Source organism: Fistularia commersonii, chromosome 12 (assembly GCF_037954325.1).
Source record: "Fistularia commersonii isolate RoL2024-O1a breed Wild chromosome 12, RoL_Fcom_v1.0, whole genome shotgun sequence".
NCBI lineage: Eukaryota > Metazoa > Chordata > Actinopteri > Syngnathiformes > Fistulariidae > Fistularia > Fistularia commersonii.
This window is the reverse complement of record NC_141295.1, coordinates 13199746-13209154: the sequence shown is the minus strand read 5'-3', so window position 1 is coordinate 13209154 and position 9409 is coordinate 13199746. Positions and strand designations below refer to the sequence as shown.

The 9409-nt window shown below is 43.4% G+C and overlaps 2 protein-coding genes across 3 annotated transcripts; one reads left to right on the top strand and one right to left on the bottom strand.

Annotated features, from left to right (window-relative positions):
• The first annotated feature begins 19 nt into the window (after positions 1-19).
• slc25a4 (solute carrier family 25 member 4) lies at positions 20-2203 on the top strand. Its single transcript, XM_086157198.1, has 4 exons — positions 20-209; positions 791-1277; positions 1366-1506; positions 1601-2203. Exons 1-4 carry the CDS (start codon positions 99-101, stop codon positions 1756-1758), a joined length of 897 nt encoding a protein of 298 aa, XP_086013324.1. The 5' UTR covers positions 20-98; the 3' UTR covers positions 1759-2203.
• Positions 2204-2247: 44 nt separating this feature from the next.
• On the bottom strand, positions 2248-9151 carry cfap97 (cilia and flagella associated protein 97). Of its 2 annotated transcripts, none has more exons than XM_086157196.1 (5): positions 9103-9151; positions 5660-6583; positions 5178-5446; positions 3269-3432; positions 2248-3123 (listed from the first exon to the last, which is right to left on the bottom strand). In XM_086157196.1, exons 2-5 carry the CDS (start codon positions 6549-6551, stop codon positions 3117-3119), a joined length of 1332 nt encoding a protein of 443 aa, XP_086013322.1. In that variant the 5' UTR covers positions 6552-6583; positions 9103-9151; the 3' UTR covers positions 2248-3116. The 2 variants fall into 2 exon arrangements, with proteins under 2 accessions (XP_086013322.1, XP_086013321.1); XM_086157195.1 differs by lacking the exon at positions 9103-9151 and adding an exon at positions 8305-8501.
• Between the last annotated feature and the right edge of the window lie 258 nt (positions 9152-9409).

Genomic DNA, 9409 nt, shown 5'->3' with positions numbered 1-9409 from the left:
GTATATTAGGGCACACGTCGGGGGGACCCCCGGACACTTGGAGGGGCGTCGGGTTTCCTTGAAGAGCGCCTGGGCAGAGAGAAGAAAATCTATCAGCCATGTCGGACGCGGTGGTTAGTTTTATGAAGGACTTTTTGGCCGGTGGCATCGCCGCTGCCATCTCCAAAACAGCCGTCGCTCCCATCGAGAGGGTCAAATTGTTGCTGCAGGTATTTCAATATTATAATTTTGTTTCCACTTGTCATTGAATCGCGTGTGCGTTAGAAGAAAAAAAAAATAGGGGGGGGGGGGGGGGTTGTCGTTTGTGCTGTGGTTTAAAAAAAAAAATGCGAGTCCAAATGTGTGAAGTGTCATGGAAAAATAAAAATGAAAAAATAATAAAAATGTAAAAGGTGCTTGACCAGGAGGGCCAGGGTGGGAGGCCTCTCACCAGTGTGGATGTGATTTTATACACATGGTTCTTATCGTGTTAAGGGCTCTCCATTCAACAGAGGCCTCCATACTCATTTATGATTTTTTTTTTTTTTATATAAATCATTTATCTCGGTCTCTCTCTATATCTCTCTGGTGTGAACGGTTGACCGCAGTAATATTTAGTGAAAGTAAGGAGCTATATTTAACCTGGACGATGTAACCTGATACGCAGCGGATTCTCAAGTGACCGGCGTGTGAGGAGCCTCCATCTTCAATGCCTTGAACAAAACCATGCATTATGTTAATATCAAGGATTTCAAAACCTGTTTCTATAAAGTACAACTTAATAATGTTTGGGGTTTTTTTTCGTCGTCAGGTGCAACATGCCAGTAAACAGATCACCGCCGACATGCAGTACAAGGGCATCATCGACTGCGTGGTCAGAATCCCCAAGGAGCAAGGCTTCCTGTCCTTCTGGAGGGGCAACCTGGCCAACGTGATCCGCTACTTCCCTACCCAGGCCCTCAACTTCGCCTTCAAGGACAAGTACAAGAAGATCTTCTTGGGCGGAGTGGACCAGAAGACGCAATTCTGGCGCTACTTCGCCGGCAACCTGGCGTCAGGTGGCGCCGCAGGGGCCACATCTCTGTGCTTCGTCTACCCGCTGGACTTTGCCAGGACGAGGCTCGCCGCTGACATCGGCAAGGGCGCAGCAGAGAGGGAGTTCACCGGCCTGGGGAACTGCATCACCAAGATCTTCAAAACTGACGGCATCAAGGGTCTTTACTTAGGATTCAACGTGTCGGTGCAGGGGATCATCATCTACCGCGCCGCCTACTTCGGCTGCTTCGACACGGCCAAAGGTGTGCGCCGTCTCTTAAAAATACCTTGTTTTTTTTTTTCAATTCCACTTAACCTGATGTTTCTTTCCCACCCTCACCCCCACGACAGGTATGCTGCCAGATCCCAAGAACACGCACATCGTCGTCAGCTGGATGATCGCCCAGACCGTTACCGCCGCCGCCGGCCTCGTCTCGTACCCCTTCGACACCGTCCGACGTCGCATGATGATGCAGTCCGGGCGCAAAGGGGGTGAGCTTAACACGCAACACGCCTGTTGTCTGCACTTGCATGTAAACATGCAGTCTCACGTCACGAACTCTCTTCTCTCCCCTCCCACGCACAGCCGACATCATGTACAAGGGCACAATCGACTGCTGGAAGAAGATCCTCAAGGATGAGGGGTCAAAGGCCTTCTTTAAGGGCGCTTGGTCCAACGTGATCAGGGGCATGGGTGGAGCTTTCGTGCTGGTGCTCTACGACGAGATCAAGAAGTACACATAAGGCCACGACACTACCTCTGCACAGTCCCTGCCCCCCCAAGGAAACCCTTCACATTGATTTGAGTCTTAACCCTAGGAAGCGGTAACATCTCCAGATGAATTTGTAGTCCACAGCCCGCAGGTATGTTGGCTTATTCTTTCCAGGTGGGTCGACTTGCCTCGAAAGAAATCTGTATATATCCCATCAGCAACTTGTTTTCTGTTGTTTTTTTTTTTTTTTGCTAAAAGGCGTTAACAGTCTTAAAAACAAAAGTGACTGGTGGTTCGGTTGTTGTGCTCAATGAAATGGATGAGGTCACTTCCTTTCGTGGACGCCTCATCTCGGTCAGGATGTGCAAGCAGCTGCGGAGGCCTCCCGCCCCCCCCTCCCCAGCGTGTTGTCCCGTTGTCATTCTTACTCCATATCCAACCTCATACGTTGTTTTAATAAAAACTCTAAAGATCTACTGGTCTGGTGTTTTCTGACGCACATTTTTCTGTTTCTGAGGGAAAAATAGGCACAAGTGAAGTTTTTTTTAACCAAAAAGAACCCAACTCATATTGGGATACCTGAACCTCAAAGATAAACTGTATTTTATATGAATACATGCATGCAATCAATCATTCTTGAATTCACGTCAAAATCACTTCAAACAACCGTCTTAAGTAATCTGTCTCTAAAATTTGGATTTACAGTGACGATGGAATGCTAATTTGTTCAATGACACAATAAGTTCAAACAAAAACAACTGAGAAAAGAGCACTTATTCAAGTAAATATAAAACATTTAAAAAACAGTCTTTTATTAAAGCTGAAATCATAAAGACAATAAAGAGTTGTCAGATTTAAAGTAAAGTTCACCTGGTGACACGCTCAATGAACGATTGTCATCACTTTGGAATCTGCTCAAATTGTGGAAAATGTCTTGCAGACAACAGGAAGAACTGTTGGGAAAGAGCCACTAAACTTTTCAGAAGCCACTGTTTACACTTAATGTGATTGCATAACAAAAGTTCTACGTCCGGATCGCAATCTTTTTTGGAATAGGAGAAATGAAAGCCGTCCAAGTTGGCCTGGTAATAGAAGCGCAGAACAGCTGAAGTGCAATTCATGGGTTGAGCTTCATACTGTCTATAGAAACTTTTACATGCTTTAAATACAAAGAGAAAAGATGGATTTTTTTTTCCTTGGCAAAAAATGCTGGTTTTACATCGTCCCAGTTTACACACCTTCCGCGTTAGTCCTTTTTTCATAAAAACGTTGCTCTTCAGGAGACGGCGGTGCTCAGACTATAGTTATGGCAGAGGAACACTGCTATTTTTTTTCCAGGTCACAATTGTTCTGCCGGTGTCAGGGGCGATGGAAGCTCAGCTCGAGAGGTTACCTCCTGGTGTGGACGCACAGGCATTTACAGTATTATAAAAATATCAGAACCCCATCCTTTCTTGTGATGCGTCATTTGGGGTACATTTTTTCACTTGAATGATCAAAACTCTTGAAAAAAAGAAGCATTTAAGACATAAGTCACCCACCTGCTAGCATCCAGCGTGTAGCTCTCTTTCCTTTGGCCAGACATCAACATGGGATGGGAAGGAAGGCCCCCCAGGTATCCGATTTGCCGCTGGTAGTTTGCCAACTGGTCTAAGCGTCTCAGTCCAGGTGTGGGCTTGACGGAGTCTAACCTCTTCAGGAAAGCCTGGAGATTGACACAATGAACAGATTTTTTTGCTGACTCACAACTAATATAAACAACGGATTGGAATGTATGAGATGAGCACAGGTTTGTCTGAGAAAGATGTTATTAGCCCTTGTAATATTCTACAATGAAAAGTATTAATGTTGTATATGATGCTCTAAGGGAAATACATCTATGGTTTAACTACAAAGATGTTAGGGGTCAATGACAAATTCCACTTCATTGTGATAAAAACCATGTAGAAATGCAGGAAATCAGCCATAAAACTAAGTAGATGCAGGAAGTATCACGCATAGAAATAACAGGTCCCATACAAACAGGATAAATATTGCGCCAAGGAGTGTGGACGTGAAGCAGCGAAGGTAAAAGGGTGAGTGTCACACAGGCAGTCATAGTTCCCCATTGCAGAATTCCGAAAAAAAGCAACACAGTTAGAACATCTAAGAGAGTCCTTCAGCGATTGTGAAAAGGAGTGGCTGGCTGGAACAATCAATACCATCATTATTCATCGGATTGGAAAAGTGATACTTTTTAGTAATTTAACCATCTCCAGACACACAGAACTAGTTTTGCCTGGGTGGGACAGGGACGGCATTTTACTTGAGTATGTGTATGTGTTTGTGGACCGGACACACTGATCACACGGCATATTCAGTTACTTCACTCTAAGAATAGAGGGAGCGAAAAGAATCTGAAGCAGGGAAGACTGTGGAGGAGGACAGTGTGTTCCAAGGAGGTGCCTTGATATTCCTTGATAAGACTAACCCCATAAAAAAAAAAAAGAAAAAAAAAGAAAAACGTCACAAGAGACGCTTTTAGTGGATGTGGTGAAGGGGGACTGGAAAGGCTTCACGTACAGGGAGAATATCATTTAGCTTATCTGATAATCACCTCTGTTTTATGTTAAAAGTTTTGCCCGTCTGTTGTCGTACGGATTCAATATATATGGAGAGAGCGCCTAAAGCCGCAGAGGGTGAACTTTTCACAATGTGTCAGTCGCTGGTGGACTCCACCTGCTGCCATCTGTCGGGGCCACCCAGTGTCGCCTTTTGGGAGTGTTTCTGGCCACCACTAACTAGTTCCTAGATAACTAGTACTTCTTATCAATGGAATATAGACTAGATGTAGAGGACAACTTAGAGCCAGATCAGTGCTGCATTTTTGGGAGTTGACACAAATATTTGACATTCAAGAATAATTGTAAGAATGAAATAACCGTTAATAAGCTGCCACCTTTGACAACTGCACCGGTAGCAATCTAGAATTAATGCATAAAGCATTTCTTTGAAGAGCCAAGTGTGTAATAAACCACAAGAGGAATAAAATATCAGCAATTCAGTGCTGGGAATATAACATAACAGAGGATTTATAATCTGAACCCGGCCAAACCTCGAGAAATAATAGTAAATGATATAGCAAATTTATTTTTTGTTATTCTAGAAAATGAAACCCCATTGAATTGGGACTGAAAATAAATTACCAAGACCTGACAATATTCTGGAAGTATGGGGCTATTCAAACGTCTTGAGATACATGCTAACATTCGCAAAAAAATTACTTCACAAGTGTGTTTACAAAATTGAGTCAGTCAGCTTATGGTGTAACAAATGCACAAAGGTCCTCAAGTAAAAGAGAAAATCTGGAATCTTTTCTCCTTCTACAGAACAATATGATCTTGCAAAAACATTTGGTACATCCAAAATCCATCCTGGCACTGAAGCAAAGGAGTATCAGGAAATACTTACTTGGTTCTCACTCTCGATGCGTCTCTGGTCCCGCTGCCTGTTCAGGGCACTGTGAGACGGCCGGACAAAATCATTATTGGGTTTGGACCTTGGCCCCACAACGCTTCTTGGCCTTGTCGTGAGGCGCGAGAGCTCCCGAAGAAGTCGCTGATTCTCCCGATCAATGCGCCGGACCTCATCATTGGAGAATGAGAAGTTCTTCCTGGTTCTCCTTCCTGGATAGTGGAGAAGCAGTTTTTCTCCCAGCTGGCTGTCTAATCTTACTGAGCCTGAATGATGGAGAGCACAGTTGTAAGTGTACAAATAACTACGTAGGAGTTACATGGATTTTATGTTGCTCACTCGATTATTTGAGCAAATCTATTACATCGATTACCAGATTTTAGTATAACATTATAAAAATCTGTCTTTATCCTCCATTATCCTCCACGCCCTATTTAAAAAAAACAACACGTACATCATAAAAATAACAGTTTACTTACACTCATCCATATCTGCGTACGAGTCGTCTTCTTGGTGCATGTTATTAAGGCCACTAGAGGGTGCGCTCCCCTCCTGCTGCGTTTTTGCACTCTGGTCTTCACCCTGCAAGCTGGCCTGGGACTGGCGAGGACTTACTCCACCAAAAGAGACGGGGCTGACGTTTAACTCCGTTTCTTTGGATGTGTGATGCGGAGCCAAATCTTGCGAGCTGAAACTGGTCCTGAACTTGCTGAGGGAGGAGGATGATTTGCGGGACATGGGAGTGGAGAGGCGCTCTGAGCTGCTTCGGGACTCGGTCTCTGCGCTGGCCTCACCTGAGGTACGCGATGGACTTTTGTAGCACTGTTTGGCGATCACTTTCCTGTGTGACGTTTCATTCCTCTTCCCTGAACCCACGTATGTCGGATGGGACGGTAGGGTTTCATCCAGATTCTCATTTGAACTCCGGCGATACATGTCTTTGTCCTCTGCATCACTGGTCTCGGCCAAAAAAGCCATAAATGTTCCACTGGATTTTTTAGAGTGCCAGTTTGACTCATCGATGTCGCTGCCGACGTCGATCACTTTTTGAGATGAAGAGGCCATCGATAATGCGCTAGATGCTCTGCTCCAGTCTTCTTCCCTTGAAAGGTTAGCGCTATCCTTGCTATCTGCCTCGCTGCGAATGCCTTCCTCCCTCTGATCAGGGTACTCTTTCGACTCATTTTCTGTCTCATCAGTCCTCGGGAATGAAGCCGTGGTTGTAGCTGCATACAGACTTTGATGGGTTGGGAGGCTCTTCTTTTCAGCCTCCAAGCTCCGACCCGTCTCTTTCTTTCCGTCTCCAGGTTCATCGCAGTCACTGTCGAAAAACGAGTGATCCACTTCACCTTCTAACTCACTGGTGTCCATGGGCGTCTTTCCAACACTTCAACTGTCATAACCTGTAGGGTGGAGTCCATGTTAATTCAAAGGATAGGTGATTTTCTCATCGCGTTCAATGTCAGTTGCTGATTAAAATCATACCAATTCATTCACATTAATCAACAATTGTGAAAAGTCCTAATACATGTTTTGACAATTATTCTATTGAAAATTAAAACTTTCTCATTCTTAGACTATACTCATATATATTCATCTGCTCTAACAAGGAGGGCGCTCTGATACATTAAACTGGGCAGGCCCTCAGAGCACGAGTCAATGAGCTGGTTGATGTTCTCACATCCATCTTGAACCTCTTCTTCAGCCACAGCATTGTTCCCTCCTACTTCAAGAGCAAAACCATCATCCCCCTTCCCGAGAAGAGCTCACCTACTGGCCCGAATGATTACAGGCCAGTAGCACTGACTCTGATTGTTATGAAGTGATGTCTTTCAATCTCGACTCTTAGAGCAACATACTGGTCACCATGGATCCACAGGAGAGCTGCCTCAATCGCTAAGAACCACCCCCACCCCAAACATGGACTGTTCACACTCCTACACCCCTGCCAGAGGTACAGGAGTGTGAAATGTGAGACATCACAACTGAAGAACTCATTTTACCCAATTGCCATTAAAAGCCCGAACAACTGACAGGAGTCCATAACCATGTTCTGCCTCAGGGCAATTTGATGCACCTCATTGTTCACTGCTCTGCACTTTACATTCAGCATAGTAAGAGCTCGCCTCAACTGTCCATTTAACTTGACCGTTTAATTATCTGCATACACCTGCACCTTGTGGATTTGCACATCCAAAGCTGCACTCAACCTTTAACATTTCAATTTGCACTATTTCAACTTGCACATCCTGTTAATACTGTTTACATTTCTCTGCCCTGTTTACATCTTTTTGTATGATTATTGTTTATTGTTTTGCTACGTATCTGGCTTCACTGTGGACAGCAACATAGGAATTTAGGGGAATTTAGAGGGAAACAAGCTTCCAGATGGCACAGATGACAACAAACATTGAATCTTGAAACTGATAAAGGCTAAAAGAAAGGGGACTTTCTTGTCTATTAGTTTCATCTTTTTTGGTAATTTTAAATTCAATCTCTGACTAGCTTTACCTCCAGGGAAAATTCTTCTTGTGGCAGCTAATGTTTTCATGTGGTGAAGAACATTATTTATTCAACATGAATTGCAAGGAGATTGTAATTTCAGACTAATGTCATCCTAAGGCAAATATTTTGGAGACTTTAAAGGCTTTTTATTGCTACTAGAAGTGAAATGTCTGCCAAGCACTAGCATAAACAGAATGAAGGTTGTGATAGCTTAAATTGAATAATTTTCAAAACACGAGGAAACTAATGCCAGGCTAGAAAACAAGAACATTCAAGTTGAATTGGTGAGTAGTAAACAAGCAGAAAGGTACTGCTTTACGTATTTTTGGTGTATTACTAATATCAGCCATTCGTTTAAACAATTAATTCGAATTCTTTGCGAATACCTACTTTTGAATTAGCTTAACCATATTGCACGCTACTTTTTTAGGCGCAAACATTTGACATGGTAATTATAGTTCTGTCAGTGGAGAAGGCTGTTACTCAAAATTTAATTTCGATAACCATGTTTTGTTCTATTTTGTTATAAATATGTTTGTTTATGCTACGGACGTGTTAGATGAGAAGGAAATGGGAATAGCTACCGCCTTGCTCCGTGACAACAGCACCTTAACGTTACCTGGCAGATCAGATGGCCGTACAATAAACAGCAACGTAATAACACCTTACGGTTCCATTTTCTGCTTCGTGTTTTTTTTAGATCATATACAGTCCTACGAGAAAACAGCGACGCAACGTTCAAATGAATGTCGTTTTCCCCCCGGATTAATGATCCCTGTAAGCCTTCTCTAGATCCAGCCTAGCGCATATGATGCGTTCACGTAAAAAGGCGGAAGTGAGAAATTACGTCACATCCGTCTGCTCATAAATAAAAATTTCTTCTTCGACGACTATTTAAGACATCCACCATGCTGCCGGTGGCAAACACTGCCGCCCTGAAGTTCTATTGTGATTCTGCTGTCAATAATTGTACATCTTCTTTTTCTTCCATAATTGCCATTATTTCGCTCCTTCCCACTGAGTTAGATAAATCCCACTGTCTCTGAAAAGCTCTCTGAAAATTCCTGGTTAAAGCAAAATACTGAGTCCCTAACTGCTCCCCTATCGCTGGTGGATAGCAGCCTACTGCTCATGGTTCTTCCATGATGGGTTAATTGCAGAGAACGAATTTCCTCACAGGGATTAATAAAGGATAAATTGTTATTATTATTCCACAATTGTTGCAATAACCTGATAGCCAGTATTTCTGAACAATGCATCCAACTCAACAATGTAATCATCATCTATCTTTCAGGCACATGTTTCCTGTATGATAAATAATATTTGAAATGTTCCATGCAACCAGTTTTATATAGCACTGGGAATGAAGAAATATGAATAAATCCAAGCCAGTTCAAACCACTTAAATTAAACCTACCTTTTTTGGCAAATCTGTCTTAACATCAAGCTGTGACAGTACCGAGACGAGCACTTGATTTATTTGTCCAAAGCAGTGGGTCGATGAACAGCTTGGTTGCGCAAAAGCTGTGACATCACAGGCTGCGCGTTTCCCCTATATGACATCACAACCTGTGATGTGCACGGTTCCTGTTATTGTGCCTCCTTTGTGCGACATAGCAACCCCCCCGTGTGACAACTTCCTCGATAACATTGCACCCTGATGTGATATCATGTGACAGTTTCCCGTTGCACTTCCTGCTCCAGTGAATCTCCTCTGCTTATGT

Coding starts and splice junctions, on each gene's coding strand:
- slc25a4 (XM_086157198.1), top strand. CDS start 99: ATGTCGGACGCGGTGGTTAGTTTTATGAAGGACTTTTTGGCCGGTGGC. Junction 210..790: donor GGGTCAAATTGTTGCTGCAG/GTATTTCAATAT, acceptor TTTCGTCGTCAG/GTGCAACATGCCAGTAAACA. Junction 1,278..1,365: donor CTGCTTCGACACGGCCAAAG/GTGTGCGCCGTC, acceptor CCCCCACGACAG/GTATGCTGCCAGATCCCAAG.
- cfap97 (XM_086157196.1), bottom strand. CDS start 6,551: ATGGACACCAGTGAGTTAGAAGGTGAAGTGGATCACTCGTTTTTCGAC. Junction 5,447..5,659: donor GTACGCAGATATGGATGAGT/GTAAGTAAACTG, acceptor TCCATCATTCAG/GCTCAGTAAGATTAGACAGC. Junction 3,433..5,177: donor GCATCGAGAGTGAGAACCAA/GTAAGTATTTCC, acceptor GTCAATCTCCAG/GCTTTCCTGAAGAGGTTAGA.